Consider the following 18051-nt stretch of genomic DNA (forward strand, 5'->3'; position numbering starts at 1 on the left):
GTCCGACTTAAGATTAGAGTTACGTACTCGTAAAATGATACACATGTATTCACAAAACGTTTTGTAACCGCAGACGTAACTTACGAATTCTTAAATGTACGATTGCACCTAAACGTGCGCAGTGGCTATTTTCAATTTGAAGCGAAAAGGGGTCATTTGCTCATCTACTTTGAATCCCCTGCGCTACCGCCGCATTATCATCTAAAATGACGAAAAAGAACACAGAACCTTGTGAGAAGGCATCGATTTTCAACGTACATGCATACCTGCCTACGGTATTTCGATCAACTGTACCGTTATTCAATGTTGTTTACAAATTCAAATGGAAGGTTCATCAAATTGCTGTACTTGTTCAAAAAGAAGACGGCATGAACTGACAAGTACGCTAAGTTGTTTGTGTAGAAATTACCTTTGGTTTAACTCTTACTATATATTTAACAGGGATATTAGGTGTGATATACATGTAGCATGTATTATATATCCAAGTCTGGTATTTTTCAAAAGGTCATAAAGGTGGTCAGGAAATAAATTGCCAACAGACAGCAGCATTCCTTGATTTAGATGCATTTCTCTTCATCCCCGCTTCTGAAAGTTTTTTCATGATGTCTCAGGATTAGGATTGGGATGCAGGATGTATATATTATAATGTAAGAATATCCACTGTTTGTACACATAATCATTTCTGTACTTATATTGTTTTTAAAAATAAAAATCAGTTATGGTACATGTAATGATTTTCTTAATGCATTGATGATTAAAACCTTAGACAAAGATTTAAGAACATAATTTATGAGTTTTTATGATCAAAGTTTGTCTATTTTGCATGTTTTGTACCTGTCTGTCTAGCACCTCTTCACCTTTTAGGCGAATAGAAATTTTAACAATATAAGGACATACGCTATGTTTCTCTGAAATTATTTTTTCATCTCCTCGATATAAAGAATTCTTGCATGTTTTTCAAAATAATTTTAGAGGGGCATTAGCGGGTAATTTTGTCACCAAAAATTGAATTCAATAACAATTGCTCTATATCATGTATTTCCGTAATAACACACGTATCTAATTATTTACATATCAGCTGATTTTACATTTTTACTTACCACAACCAGGAACTATGAACATATGTTAACTCTTGACTAAAACAAACCTGAGAATATACCCCGGGATGTTTTATGGAAACAAAATAGAATGCAAGTGAATCGTACCTGAAATGTCACAAAAATTATTTTTTATTGGGAAACGCGTATCATGTTCTTAACTGAAACTTACCATTCTTGGTTAAAGAGCATTTTATTTATGTTTTGGAAAGAAGGACCAAGCTCATTACAAGGGCGTATGTGTAATGAAGAAATGATGAAGTTGACATGGGGTCATTTGAAATCTTTTTCTTAATATGGACTCTTTGGTTATAATTGATTAAAATTAGAAATTGAAGCTGGTACTTGATGATATCTTCCCAGATATGTGTAGATAAATATAAAATCAAATCAGTATTATCTCATTTTTACAGTTTATTTAGCTAATAATTATGTTACATGTGGGTTTTTCTCAAGCCTTATGAAATTTAATTTCAGTCTAATGACAATTGTTTAAATCAACGTAATAATATTATTCTTTGGGTCTTTGGGTATAATGCTGCAATGGCCTGCTAAATCTTTTGTGGGACGGAGAAATGTTCATCTTCCATTGCCATGATTGTGTGAAAGGATGAGCAGGGGAATTATTCAAAAATATATGACAGGACTGAGAATCCAACCCATGACCCGTAGTCTGTTGCTCTACCCACTGACCAATCTATGCTGATGTTCATGATCCATTTGCTACATTTATGTCATCTTATATAATATCTATATATCACACGCTATATATACATATATGTAAAACTTATACGGTACCAATTTTGATGCACCAGATGCGCATTTCGACAAATAGTGTCTTGTCAGTGAAGCTCAATCGAAATATTTGAAATCCGAAATAACAATGAAGTTTTAGAGCTATTATAGAGAAAAACAGTGCCAAAAAAGTGGAGTCAAATTTGTCTAAGGATAAGAGCTATGCGTGAGGGAGATAATCCTTAATTTTGAAATGAATTTCTAAATTTTATAACAACAATTGAATATACATCCGTATTTTCAAGCTAGTAACAAAGTACTTAGCTACCGGGCTGTAGAGACCCTCGGGGACTAGCAATCCACCAGCAGAGGTCTCTACCCAGGGGTCATAATGTAAAACTTATACGGTACCAATTTCGATGCACCAGATGCGCATTTCGACAAATAATGTCTCTTCACTGATGCTCAATCGAAATATTTGAAATCCGAAATAACGATGAAGTTTTAGAGCTATTTATTCATTAATTTGTTTGATATGCAAATTTGACATTAAAATAATAAACAAATGTTTGATATATTCACAAAAATAAAATATGTTGCAAAACATGTTTAAGAAATTAAGTACATGTGTTTAATTTTTATTCCTTATAGGAGTTATGAGATTGATCACTGTTCGCTGTATCTTCACTATTCATTGAACATATATAGACGTTAACCGCATACCAACAGCTCAACGTTATAAAAAAACTGGATGACTTCAAATTCTCCATCGTCGAATTCTCAGACATGTGTTGTAATATTTCACTACCACTTCCATAAAAAGAAAAATGCGAAAGCAAAATGCTTCAGGGGCTGTAGATAAACAACATGCATCATTTTCCTGGTATATCGATGCTTTCATTAGCATTTGTCAAAATATCAATCATCAAGGTCTTTTTTTCGAATTGGAGAATTAAATCAAAAAGAAGAATTCAAACTTCAGAATTTTTGCAGTGATGTCGGAAACTACATTCAGAGACAACTATGATCAAGTTCAAAAGAAATGAATGGAAATTCATGCTAAAGCATGGTCTGTTTTCCGTATATCAATTTCGTTATGATACGTTATGTCATCTTCGTGTATGAAAAATATGAATATAACCAATAGTGATCAATCGCATATTGTATGGAAACGTGTTTGGGTTTCCCCTCCGCAAACTAACAAATATGTTAAATCCACTGCAGAAATAAATAATTCTTGTGATAGAGGCAGTTAGCCAAGTCATCCTTTCCTTGCAATTATTGCAAGAACGTCCGAGTAGAGATATTGCATTGAGTGACCACAAAATATTAATCGTATCGAGTTTGAAATTCCCTATTTATTCTTAGTCCGATATTAGAGATATCAAATTCACCTCAAAGGCATGTGCAGGTAAACATGACGTTTGCATTTTCATTTCTTCGATTTTGGCCAGTACGAAAACACGAAATTTTATTATAAACTTAGATTATCAAAAGAAGTAAAGATAAAGAAATTGTCCATTTTCAGTTATCCCTCTGGCAAAAATGTACAGTGTGCATTGATTACATGGAATATATTCTAACAATTATACAACAGCTTAAGGGATGTTGTATAACTCTTTGTGAGTGATGTTTTGTGCTCAATTCTTTTATGTTAAATTCTACTGAAGATATAAGCACCACGAAATCGTAGAAATGAAATTACCCACAACCGTAGCAATGAGGAATTGTTAATGTATCAATTCCTTCCACGACATAAAATCTCAGTTTTTAAAGTCATATCCGAAAGACTTAATGCCAAACTTTTTACAAAGGGGCAATCACTATACATGTATATGTCTATGTCTTAGGTTTGACGTGGTCATGACACTAGTTGTGTCTTTATTTCGACCACGCATGAATATATTAAATCGACATATGGATGAAAATTATTATTGTTAATAGATGAAACGTTGTCGATATATCTAAATGTCAAATTGAAGGCCACAGCAAAATATTATTTCTTCTCACGTAGAAGTTTCTGAATAATTCTGCTTCATTTGAATATGACTACAGGTCAACTAACAAAAGAGCATAATTCGTGGCCATGGAAATTCCAATAAATTGCTGGAAGACCTGATCACCAAAGACCATAAAGATATTGTCAATGAGGAACTGTAGCAACTTCAGAATACTTGTGCGTGGAATCAGAGTGGTGTTTAACAAATGTAAAACTTATACGGTACCAATTTTGATGCACCAGATGCGCATTTCGACAAATAATGTGTCTTCAGTGATGCTCAACCGAAATGTTTGAAATCCGAAATAACTATGAAGTTTTAGAGCTAAATATAACCAAAATCAGCGTGCCAAAAAAGTGGAGCCAAATTCGTCCAAGGATAAGAGCTATGCCTGAGGGAGATAATCCTTAATTTTGAAATGAATTTCTAAATTTTATAACAGCAATTAAATATACATCCGTATTTTCAGGCTAGTAACGAAGTACTTAGCTACTAGGCTGTAGAGACCCGCGGGGACTAGCAGTCCACCAGCAGAGGTCTCTACCCAGGGGTCATAATATAAAACTTATACGGTACCAATTTTGATGTACCAGATGAGCATTTCGACAAATAATCAAAGTAATGTTTTGGATGACTGATCACTAGCTATGAATATTTCCGTTTTCCATGTTTGTTGAAGAAGCAACTGTCTATGATTTCAAAGTCTAGTCTTTAATTTATAGTGAGGAATGATCGTGTAAAGCGTTGCAATGTCATAGGTTTTAATGTTGTTGATCTGAGAAAAGTTTTGCGATTTCAAGTTAATCGAAAGTTCTTTAGAACTTTTTTAGAATCCACATTTGATTAACACCACTTCTGGCACATTTAGTCACACAGCAAGTGTTAAGTTTCTCCATCACAGCTGTTAATATTTTCGTGAGGAGCAAAGATGGGGTTTGGTAAAGCACTCACTGGATCCAGCGATGTATCTTTGTTTGTAAGGGTTTTTGTGAATCCAGTATAGGTACGGTAACTCATATCCATTCGACCCACCGACTGGGATACCAAAGGTGCGTAAAACTGAAGCACGGTTTTGAAGAATTTCATCGTTTGAAAGAGTAGTTGGTGTATAAGTACGATTAAATGTCAAACATCTATGATATTACCATCGTCCTTTTTGCAATAATCTTAATTTTGTATTCGTTTTAGGAATGAACACAACTCCTTATCTTCAACTCTTCATAGTGAATTAGAACAGGAAACTGAGAGTACCGTGAATTTGTATCAGCAATGGAATTTTGGGGCGGACGGAAGTTTTACTAGCACTTACCAAAGAGTCACTATAAACCCATGGGAAATCGTTCTTTATAATTGGGCGTACTAAAGATCTTCTTCCATGAGGAAATGGTGATGCCGTTCAATGATATTTTATTTTATCATTGTGTATGAGTATCATGACGACTGTAAAGCTCTATCATTTACGGATTATATATTTCTATGTAACGTTTTTCTCTGGATTAGTAGGTAAGTAATCGTCTTTAATAGATAAATCCATTAACTTTCCAATACAAAGGCGTGTATGAATACTTTAGTGATCGTGCTCAAACGATTACAGATAAGGAGAGAAGGATTGGAAACTGATTTTAATGAAGAAAACAAATTGCATTATAATCTGATCATTTTTTTTAAAGCAAGCAAATTCATTTATCTTTTGAATATGAAATAACAATATGAAATAGCATTCATGTAATGTATGATTAAATTGGATAAAATAAAAGGGCTTCGCGCTAGGTTTTCCATAAAAAATATTTCTATATATTTTTTTTAACAAATTAAGATAATCGATAGTATATCTAATAGTGGAGCTGCTCTTCGTATGTTTTATATCTTTCTTTCGTCAACTCCGTGCTAAAATTACTATATTCCTTGGTATTTCTTTTGCAAAAATGTAAGAAAACGAATAAAAACGACGAAAACAGATTGAAATGCTTGCATCTTAGCAGGACATTAATTCACGGTGCACTTGCCAGACTCTGTACATTTAGCTGTAATGGATATTAACAGTTAATAAGTTAATGTGCCATGAATATTCTGTTTTCTTTCTTGTTGCCTTTAACTCGACATTCAGATATAAACAACGTTTTATCTATCAACAATAATCATTTTCATTCATCGATTGTATATTATTGAATGTCCCTCTAGAGAATCTTTCACGCATATAGAGATGTCACCTTTGCCGGTGAAGGTCTGTAAAATTTACTCCTATGCTAGGCGCTTATGGCCTTTGAGCAGGAAGGGATCTTTATAGTGCCATACCTGCTGGTCTCACCCAAAGACCACCCCAGTTCGCCATTTAATCGCCCCTTACGACAAACAAGGGGCCCTGAGGAACTATTCTAACCAAAAATAAATATCAATGGCAAAATAGCATCTCAACTTTATGACAAACGAGATGATATCAGCTTCCCTATCATCAATTCCCATATTTATGTACCAATATTCCATTATCACATGCATATGGTGTTTATATTTCTTAACGGATTCGATACATAAGAACTTATGATTCGTATAATCAATTTTTAAATGGAGACCGGATTCAGACCAAGAAGTTGATGTTACAGTTTTAACATCTCGTTTAAAGTAAACATTTCCCAAATTCTGTGGTCGTTATGATGATCTAGTTTGCCAATACAACTTATCATTGGAAAAATACAGTCTAAAGTATTTTATACCAATTGTTAGGCTGTTCTTGGCACAAAGAAGTGAGTAAGGATTGCTCCGATTACCAGATCAAAATATAGGACTCACGGCGGGTGTGACCGGTCGACCTTTCTAGACACATGGCCTGACCTCTGATATACACGTATCCAAGTGTTCGCGTTTGCCGAACTCTCTATTTTATATTCTTTATAAGAGTTATGAAATTGATCGCTGTTTGTTATCTGTATCTTTATATTTCAAGGATTTTCTGAACACTGACGTCATGGGAAATTACCTTAAGGGGATTTGCGGTAGCTCAATTACAGTCAACATATCGATGGTATCATTGTGGTGTTTAACCGTAACAAGTGTGATGATACCTGTTAATTCAAGGTGTAATTTCACCCCAGAATCATAGTGTATTATGCTATCGAGGCCCTTAACCTAGTTCGTAACAGTTAATCTATATCCGAGATTTATCACATGATTAGTATGCCTTTTATCACTATCTAAATACAACTAACATCATAATACATATACATTTGAATGATTAAATAATACTTGATAATTGATCATAATTAGGTAATAGGGGAAGTGGAACATTTCTGTAGATTTTTATGAAAGTCTATAATAATTGATTATGATACAAACTAGAAAGATTAGAAAAAGAGGAATCACCATCGGCCCCTATCCATATTAATTTTAAATAAATGATCTGTATTATACATGATCACGTTTAGCTGAAAGTATATATGTATACATGCCAAAACGGAAAAAAAAAGATTAAAACGCAAGGGAACAATAAATTTCAAGTCGTTTCAGGAATAAATTGAGTCTGTGAATTGTTTGATATTGATACAAATATATGAATAGTGTTATAACGTATTTACAACAAAGAGCTATTAAACGAATGCCTGAAAGGCGAATATAACCAACAATGATCAATCTCATAAATCCCACAAGGAATATAAAACTAAAGAGTAAACACAGACCCTTGAATATACCAGAGGTGAGCTCAGGTGTCTAGGAGGATTAAGCATCCCCTGTCGACCGGTCATATCCGATGTGAGTCTCATGTACCGACCAGGCAAACGTAGCAATCCACAGTCAAAATCAGTGTGCCAAGAACGGTTTTACAATCGGTATGAATTGTTAGTTTGCAGTCAATATTTATTTCCATATGATATATCCATTGTTTAAAGAGCATTTGATGAAGGATACCATTTCCAATACATGTGTGCCCTTTCTTGAAAATTAAAAAAAATCAAAAAAAACTATCATCACAATTTCCCTAATTTTCATTGACAACATAGACATGTATTCATAGATTACTGCAGACGATAAGGATAGATTCGAAATCATGAGGAAATAATGACCGAATATATCTTTCCGCAATACAATTAAATAGATCTACCTCTACATAGAAAGGAGTTCTAAATTCAGACGTAAATCGCAATCGTAAGTGCTATGACTACGGCATGCTTCGTGAAACGCTCGTAGGAGTGGAAGTGATCGTAAACGTAATCGTACATTCACGATCTACGATTGGTTCATGAAACGGCCGTCAGATCTCTAAACTAAAATTTTGTGGACTTGCTTTTTGCCGTCTTGCTTAGATACCCCATATTATTTACATCATATATTGTTATCGTCAATTCAAATTTCCATTCGTTGATAATTATCTAGGTACATCCTCATTTGTGTGGAAACACATTCAGCAGTCATCAACGAACAGTTCGTTTGTCCCCAGTTTTGGTTGTGATGGCGACATGGAGACCTTTTCTCTGACCAATGATGGAGTTAATCAGTTGTGGTCTGTTGAGATGAACAATACTTACACTATTGGTTGGATCTTTGTCAGCGTTGGTACTGGTAATAACAATTCATATTTTTTCTCTCGATTTCACTAGTATTGCTTAATCATTGACTGAAAGACTGTAGTTTTCTTTTCTATTTCTAAAAGCGGATTATGAAATGTATGTTGAAAATACTGAAGATCAAAGACCCTTGAAGAACTTCTGTCTACCTGAAGGAAGTAAACTAAGTTCACTTCAACAATTGATGACATGTGAATATCCTAATTCTGTCATCGTGAAAACGAATAAAATAACTATTCGTCAAATAGGAAATGGATCAATGAAAATATTTGAAGTTAAACCAATAGGTAAATGCAGAGGGATGGAATCCTAATTTCCATCAAATGTATGCTCTGTATACATCATTCATTTTCATTTTATTTACTTCCCTTTCCTACAATTTTGATTGTCTTTTTTCCAAAATTATAATACATTAAATTTTTAATTCATGTCTGCATTTTTCAAATAATGAAGGATATTACATAAATTCAATAATAGAAAAAGAACGATTTTATTCGTCTATTTATGCTTCACTATCTCCCCGACTTTGTTTAGGACTTTCTCGTCTGAGTCAAATGATGGTACTGAATTATACGGATTCCAAAGCCTTAGATGGCGACATGGACACATATTACCATTCAAACGAAAATGACCAGGCCTCCTGGTTCCTGAAACTGGATAAAAACTATGCGATGAAATGGATACTTTTATCAGTCAGGGGAGGTAATTTTTTGATAAGTCATTATAAGTGTACTTGATCAAAAGAGAGGAATTCACGGCGGATGTGACCGGTCAGAAATGAATGCTTACTTCACCTCCTCCTCTTCCTTTGCACTTAATCCCACCTTTAGTATCTCGAGGGTTATGTGTTTATCCTGTTCTCTATTGTTGATAATAGATATGTGAAATTGATCACCGTTCGTTGTTTTTAATTCTTCGTAAGTAATCAAGTGTTAGACATATAATTTTCATATCAACTTCAAAATTGCACAAGTTGTGTTTGATTCAAATGTATAGGGCTCACGGCGGTCGATAAGGGATGTTTGCTCCTCCTAGATACCTGATCCCCATCTGATATATCCAGAGGTCCATGTTTGGTCAACTGTCTATTTTTTATTGCTTATATGAGCTATGTGATTGATCACTGTTCGTTATCCTCACTTTTTATTCATTGAATGGACCTAAATTGTCACAATATGTTGTAATCCCATAGGGATCTGGGTTAGATAGGTTCTCGGTGTTTCTTGCCTGTCATAAAAGGCGATTAAATGGGACGTTCCTTCGGATGAGACCTAAACAATCAAGGCATCATGCCACAGTAGGTGTATGATGTTAAAGATCCCTCCCTGCTCAAATAACATAAGCTCAGAACATAGGATTACATTTTGTAGCTCTTCAATGGCAATGGTGACGTCTTAATGTGAGTGAATTGGATTTCTTAAAGGGATGTTAACCAATAAATAATCAATCCTATAATGAAAAAAAAACAACGTGATTTTAAGGAATAGTGATCAATCTCATAACTACCATAAAGAATATGAAATTTAGAGCAGGGCAATCACAGACCCCTGGAAACAGCAATAGTCCCATCATGACATAACATCGTCTTTATATGGATGGTTATTACAACTGTATTTCATACGAACTTGGCATTAATACCATTTTTTGTAATCGTACTTATACTCCAACTGCTCTTTCAAATGCTGAAATTCTTCAAAGCCATGTCTCCGTTTCAGTCACATTTAATATTCCAGCGAATGGGTCGAATGAATATGAGTTACATACATATGTACCTATACTGGATTTCCAAACTTCATAAAAACCCTTACAAACAAAGGTACATTGCTAGATGTAGTAAATGGTCTACCAAGCTCCTATCTCTGCTCCTTACGGAAATATTAACACATGTGAAGGAGAATATTCAAACGTACGGTGTCACTACATACGCAAGAAGTGGTACAAAGTCAATGTGGATTATGAAAAAATCTAAAGAACGTTAAGTAAACTTCAAATAACAAAGCTTTTATCAAATGAACAACATCAAAACGTCTGAATTTTCAACACTTTACACGATCATTCCTCATGATGAATTAAAGACTGGACATTTTTTACATCATAGACAGTTTTTTCTTCAACAAAAATGGAAAATCGAATTATTCATATCTAGTGATCAGTGACACAAATACTTTGTTAAACATCACTCTGATTCCACGCACAAGTACTCTGAAGTTGACATAAAAATATGCTGAAGTTTCTCAATGACAATATCTATTTAGTATTTGGTCACCAGGTCTTTCATGAAACGTGCTCCTTTGTTTGCTGATCTGTTTATATTATTGTGAAGCAGAATTTATTCCAAAACATATATGTGACAAGAAAAAATATCTTGCTGTTACCTCAGAGTCGCCCACCTCTGCTCCATACTTAAAAATGTTCTTGAAAATATACACATGTATTAACGCCGAACTAACAACCCAACTTTATGATACACGGGATGAATTCAGCTTCTCAATTGTCAACGTCCTACATGTATATTGATGTAGCAATATTCTATTATCACCTGGATATAGTGTTTATGTGACTCAGCTGATTCGATACGCAAGAGTTTGTTCTGAATATAATCAGTTATTGCATCGAGAGAGGCTACTAACAAGCAAGTTGATGGTGCAGGGGTTTCAACAGTCTCCTTTAAAGGCAGCATTTCGAAAATTCTAAGTTGGTTTTAGCGATCTATCTTGACTATACAACCTATCATTGGGTGACGTGTTTCATACTAATTGTTAAACCGTTTTCTGCACATTGATTCTGACTATGGATAACTCCGTTTACCTGATCAAAATATAGGGCTCTTGACGGGTTTGATCAGTCGACAGGGTATGATTACTCCTCCTATGGACTTGATCCTACCTTTGGTATATCCAGGGGTCCCTGTTTGCTCAACCCTTTATTTTGTATTGCTCATAGGAATCATGAGAGTTGTCACTGTTCGTTATATTCACCTTTCATCAGGTACCCAGGAGGAGTAAGTATTCCGTTAACAGGTCACACCCATTTTAAGACATTTAACTTGATCAGGTGATGTAGCGATCATGTTTATGTCAAGAGCTCTTTGTTCTATTTCAAATCATTGCATAATGTCATTTTCGTCATACAACTCTGAGGTATTTTTATAACAAAACATTCTTGTTATAAAACACATATCATTTTTAGAATATGTTTACATATCATCTTCAGTTATTTATGAATTGTATTCACTGATGTATTATCTAACATTCATTTGAAACATTCTGTCTTATAACAGGACATTATGAAGTGCACATTAACAGTGACCAAACAACCAACACGTCCACATTGTGTAGAAATTTCAGTTTTACCGGATCAGATATCTTAAAGCAAAACAACAAGGCCTTGGAATGTTACAGAGAAATGACAGGGAATACAATTATAATTATAAGAACAGATCATGGACCAATGCGGCTGTTTGAGTTGTATCCCATAAGTAAATATGATTGGATAGTTATAACTCATTAATGCTTTGCCAGGAATTGATCATCCGTTCTATAATATTTTATCAATATTTATCAATCTAAGTACTACGAAATGTAAACTACATTTTAATTTGACCAAAAACCATAGAAAAACAGGTTGTCACACAAATATAAATAAAACTATAGATTTCGATAGTTTATATCTAATAATGGTTGGAAAACTTATCTCCGCAAAAACATTTCGATTACGATAGATATGATTCTGATTACAGTTACCACTATTTCAAGACCATGTATCACGGGAAATATTCTTCGATTGAAAACAAGTATCAAATTATTGCCTGTCTTACTGTAATGAAACTATACTTTTAGTTTGTCCCGAAAACCACTACGGACCAAACTGCGCTAAATGCAAAGCGGGGTGTATATCCTGTAGTCCTATCACTGGTGTATGTTTCAACTCCACGTGTGGCCAGAAAACAGGTAGATGTGGGAATTGGAAAACAGAAATAGTAACACACAGTACCGCCTCTTACGAAGACACACTTATTACTAAGGAAATGAACGTCATTCAAGGTATCCTCTGATATTTTATAATTACTCTGATATCATTCTCTTAATGTGTAGTGAAGGTTTTATTCACAAGATGGAGATTATTGTGACAAAAATATGATATTAATATTAAACATATCAAATGCAAAAATAATGTTATTGTAGTTGCCTTATCATGAGTGCGCTTTGTTTATTTTTTCTCTTAGCTTTTTGTCGTTTGATTTGACGCAGATGTGTACATGTATATCCATTCACGTTTTCAATTGTGAAGAATTAAGTTTTATCGTCATTCAAACTTTTTGAGGGGGTATTGTGTAATACATGTGTACTTGATTGACACCCGGTGCTTGTCAGTTAAATATAAAAGGTGAGGTAATACCTGTTTTACCATCCCTCTATTTATTTGAGTCATGAAAAGGAAAACTCTGCGAACTTCATTTTGATATAAATACACTGTAAATCTTGTGGTACTTGGCACTCGATTAGAAGATACATGTATTAAATAAATATCGGAATTACTTTGAGTGGACTTGACAGCCAATTTGTGACAGTGTTGTGTATTCATTCCTCGCGACATTAAACCAGCATTGGGCACCGATATTGTATATGTATTATAAGTTAATAATTCTTATATTTTTTCTTAAGTTAATTATTCTTAAATTTTTTCTTCAAAAATTGTAAATAAATTATATAAAATTTTTGAATATTTTTGTGCTGAATTCCTACTGGTCATAGGGTATGTTCTGACCAATAACAGTAGGAGTAATGCGATTGATTACTGTTCGTTAACTTTACGTGTTCAACACATATAACGCCGTTCGTTATATGGTGATTTTGACTACGGGTTGCTCCGTTTACATGATCAAGATATAGGCCTCAAAGCGGAGTAACTAATTAACTGTGGATATTTCATCCTTGCTCTTTACTTAATTTTGTATCTTTTATATGATTTATTAGCTTGATTTTCTTTTGTTCATATGATTAACTTTATAAAGTGACTATTTAAGAATGTATTTCCGATTTGTATTAGTCAATAATGAAAACAACCATGCTAAAAACTTTACTATTAGGTCACCTGGAACATGCATTCTATCAACAATTTTGAAATTGACTATTGCAAATCATGACGTATAAGACTTTTTATTCCAGGCTTTTATTGAATCCATACCCTTGTATTATAAATTAGTATAAGATAAACTAGTTACTGAAATGAAGCATTTTAAAAACGATTAATAAAAACAGGTAATCTGTAGATTCGAAAACAGAAATGGTTACACACAGCACCATCTCAGATGAAGACACACCTATTACTAAGGAAACGGACGACATACAAGGTATACTCTAATATCTCGTAATCAACCTGATATCACTCTGTCAGCGTGTAGTGAAGTTTTGGCATGATTCTCCCGTGTTCGTAAAAAAAAAACTGAGCATGCAGTATTGTACATATACATTATTTGGAAAATTGATGTTGTATGAGTAATATGAACATACGTAAAAGTAACGTATTTCTTCAGAGGGCAGGTCCAACAGAGGGGACCAGACTCAGTCCATCATAGTGCTGTCTGTTCTCGTGGTGATAGCTGTGTTTTTGGTCTTTGTTGTGGTTTTCCGCTTTAAAAAAAGGTAACCGTTTCACATATCACCGATCAAGGTCAGTAACAGAAATATCCATAGATATCCAAGTCAGCATTTCGCAAATTCTATGGTGGTTATAATGATCTAGTTTGTCAATACAGCCTGTCATTGGGTCAAATGTTGCCTGACGTGTTTCATGCCATTGTTTGACAGTTCTTAATTTTGATTACGGATAACTCCATTTACTCCTCCTAGACACACGATCCCACCTCTGGTATCTTCAGGGGTCCGTTTTTGCCCTACTTTTTATTTCTTATTAGATTTTGTATGAGATATGTTATCTTCACCTTTCTTAAACAACTTAATTATTGATTGATATGATTTCTTCAAGCTGCGGGCTGTATAAAAAGCAGGGGTTACAGAATTTATCAAATTTGTAAATTAAATTAACAAAATGTGCATTTCTGTAGATTCCTTATGTTACGGGGGTATTTTACATCGCGAAATGATTAGTGGACGAGAAATCTTGAGTGAATATGGATTTGTTAGTGGTCTGTTGATTTAAGTACAATTACAATATGTGGGAATATACAATACATAGAATAATGATTCTGAACTACTGTTTGTAAATTACCTACATTTTGTGTTTATTTAAGAACGAAGACACCAAAAGTGGAAACAAATGAGGAAAATGTGTTTTCCGTGGAATTCCATCGAGTAGAATCAAGAAATGAATCTGACCTAGAGGAGATTCCCCAGAACGAGGTTGGCGATGTTGAGGATGAAATCATCACCGTAGAGTACAGTAATCTGACGTCACAAAGGGTCTCCGTTGATCAGTTCATCAGCGAATTACCAGAAAAAAGAAGCAACGGAATACTGGAGAAAGAGTTCGATGTTTGCATTCAGTTTTGTCATGGATCTTGTACTCTAAGTATTCATCAAGGACTCATTACGTCACTAAAGTATTTATAGTATATTTCTGAAAATGAGGAAAACACAAACTTTGTTTCCTTTCATGAAAACATGTACAACACTCAATAAGTCCGTATTGTTTCGTACATGTAGATTTTATTATTCAATGAATGAAATAAACTATTTTTCCTTCAGAATGAATTTAATGTATTTGCATCATTCTGTTTGAATATAGGATCTTCCTACAGGACTACTAGAGTCCTACTCCAATGCTCTGAAGGCTTCCAGCAGAATGGGGAATCGATACAAAGGAATTTATCCATGTGAGTACACACTTATGGACACATGCGGCGTTTCTGACATTTTCTCCGAAAAAAAATCATTTGAATGTAAATATAAAAATAAAATTTCATTTTCGAAAATTACTTCCGGGTATGAATTGCGACTTTTTATGTCAGCAATCTAACGCCCTCTAAATAGTATGCTGTCGTAAAGCGTCCCAGTTCATGCCCTCATGTATTTTTTTTTTTAAAAAATGAAATTCTTTTCTTAAGTATTCATCATTTTAATGTTAAGATTTGCGCAAGTCTCACAGACATTTCTTCTCACGTTCCTACTTTATAAAAAAGTATGCTACTTACTCCTTACTTAATCTTTATGGCAATTTAAGGACATGCACGACATTTCTAAGATCTTCTCTAAAATATTTCTTATTCGCTTCCTCGATATAGATTATATCAGACTGGGTACCTTAGTGGTTAGATCACCTAACTAGCAATACAAAGGTCCCAGGTAAGATACCCGATTGTTCCATAGAATTTAGTGCATTGCACGTGAAATGTCACGAAAAATCATACTTTTAACATGTGTCCTAATTTTGACATCAGAAGTTAAAACAAATATCTTCTGCTGTCGATGAGTTTTGCAAAAGAGATATTTTTCTATTGATTATCCTTTTTCAGATGACTATAATCGCGTGAAATTGATGAGAACATATGCAAATGAGAACGATGACTTTGTCAATGCATCGTACATACATGTAAGTATGCCACCATGATACTTACAAAATAACTAGACATCACTTCTAATATAACATGAATGTATAATTCCTAGCTTTCGGATTGGTTGATATCTACAATAGCACTAGAGGCCACTTGTTATATTTCCTTGAATGGATTTACCAGGCACTAAATACCGTAACAATCAAACAAAGAAGGAAATTATTATTTCTGTCAAGCGAGGTCAAGTTCCAATGATTTATTTTCAGGGTTTCAACAAAGAACGAGAGTACATAGCCGCACAAGGTAGAATCACTATTTTAGAAAACACAATTACATTTTCAAAAAAGAAAAAAGAAATCGCAGATGCAAACAATTTAATTTTTTCCTTTAATGCTATTGAATGGTCAAGAACTAGTTTTTTTTTTTTTAAATCACATATTTTTTGGTTATTTCATCACACTCGATCAAGAATATATCACTAAACCTTTAAACATACATAGGCCCCTTCAATTCCAAGACGTTGGAGGATTTCTGGACGATGATCTGGCAGAATGACGTCACAAAGATCGTCATGCTGACCAACCTGTACGAAGGAGATAGGGTAACTGCTCTAGAATGAGTGGAAATAATTGTTGAGTGATTGGCGTCCTTATATTGGTTATGGTAGAACATCCGAATCAATGACAATAAACGATTATCCAGAAAAAAGTGTGGTAGATGAGTATGTTAAAGGGCAAAATGTCAATAACATAATTAAGAAATTAAGCATTTCTTTACAATAAAAAAATCTTACTTTCAGTCATCTATGTTCATAAAATAGCATCCGTTATTTGTTTACTGCTGAGCTGAATTCAATCACAAGAATAAATCTTTTCACAATACCATTGACATATGAAATCCTAAATCATTTTAGTCCAGTCCTGAGTAATATGAGAAACATTGCAGTTCTAACCACAACTTGTACAGTTTGTTTATATTAAAACACAATTCTAGAAACGTCTGAATTACAAAACAAAATATGAAATTGATTACTAATGAAGACTCCAAAACATTTCGTTATTTCGCTAGTCACTTTATCAAAATAGCCATTCATAAATACTTTAAAACTTACATGAGGTGATATTTGTTCATAAGCAATACATAGAAAATAAATACAATATACATGCACTTCATCACTATAGAAATAAATTCAAATCATTTTTTCCGAATTCAAATAGGTAAAACTCAAGATGTGTCTCTCAAATTGGATAGTGTTTCTGAAACATGCCTGTGCATTGTTTTTCTTTAAATCACATGTTAACAATCACGTGACCGTTTGCTCTCTCACTCTATTGAGGTCTACGTGTTTCAGATGAAGTGCCTTAAGTACTGGCCGGACACGGATCTGGACATCGGTCAATACACCATAAGACTGGACAATGTGGATGTGTACGACCACTACGTGCTGAGATATATGGTTGTTCATTGTCAGGTGCGTATGTCCTCTGTTTTGTACATCACACACCAAGGTGTATTGAACTATAATCATCCTTTGACATTTGTTAAAACTGCTACAGTTAGCATACCTTATAATCATCTCCATTCTGGCATGTAAGATATATCCTTTTCTAACATTAACCTGTTCTTGTATACATTCTAAAATGTTACACTCTATACATGTACCTAATAACACTGCAGGAAGAGGAGAAGAAAGTGACCCAGTTTCACTTCACCACCTGGCCAGACAAATCCATCCCCGATGATCCAACGTCACTCGTCTACTTCCGTAACCTGGTTAGAAATGGACTGACCATATCTGATGGACCGATAGTTGTTCATTGCAGGTATACGAATTAGGTGTTACCTATCATTGAACTAAGATCCTTACGTACAGTTTAGTTCATTATATATATATATATATATATATATATATATATATATATATATATATATAACAGTTTAATACCAGGAAACACGTTATCATATCATTATCTTTGATCTTGTAGCGCTGGAATTGGGAGAACTGGAACATTCATCTCAATTGATTACCTACTAGAAGAGAGCGCTGCAGAACAGACAATCGATGTCAAGGGATACATTGCTTCTTTAAGACAGCAGCGCGGAGGATCTGTGCAAACTTGCGTAAGGTCCATATATATATATATATATAT

At 34.1% G+C, this 18051-nt stretch overlaps 2 protein-coding genes across 2 annotated transcripts; both read left to right on the forward strand.

The window, feature by feature from the left end:
• The first annotated feature begins 5217 nt into the window (after window positions 1–5217).
• LOC130048093 (uncharacterized) lies at window positions 5218–8821 on the forward strand. Its single transcript, XM_056144253.1, has 3 exons — window positions 5218–5335; window positions 8198–8383; window positions 8475–8821. The coding sequence occupies exons 1-3, from the start codon at window positions 5257–5259 to the stop codon at window positions 8699–8701; spliced, it is 492 nt and encodes a 163-aa protein (XP_056000228.1). The 5' UTR covers window positions 5218–5256; the 3' UTR covers window positions 8702–8821.
• A 2737-nt stretch (window positions 8822–11558) lies between these two features.
• Window positions 11559–18013, forward strand: LOC130048092 (tyrosine-protein phosphatase non-receptor type 7-like; the record flags this gene model as incomplete). The annotated part of the gene is made up of 12 exons (XM_056144252.1): window positions 11559–11866; window positions 12228–12431; window positions 13661–13741; window positions 13925–14033; window positions 14642–14882; window positions 15136–15223; window positions 15863–15939; window positions 16168–16204; window positions 16402–16502; window positions 17253–17372; window positions 17579–17724; window positions 17887–18013. Coding segments are annotated over exons 1-12 (1404 nt in total), but the record flags the coding sequence as incomplete, so codon positions are not given.
• Between the last annotated feature and the right edge of the window lie 38 nt (window positions 18014–18051).

Source organism: Ostrea edulis, chromosome 7, assembly GCF_947568905.1.
Source record: "Ostrea edulis chromosome 7, xbOstEdul1.1, whole genome shotgun sequence".
NCBI lineage: Eukaryota > Metazoa > Mollusca > Bivalvia > Ostreida > Ostreidae > Ostrea > Ostrea edulis.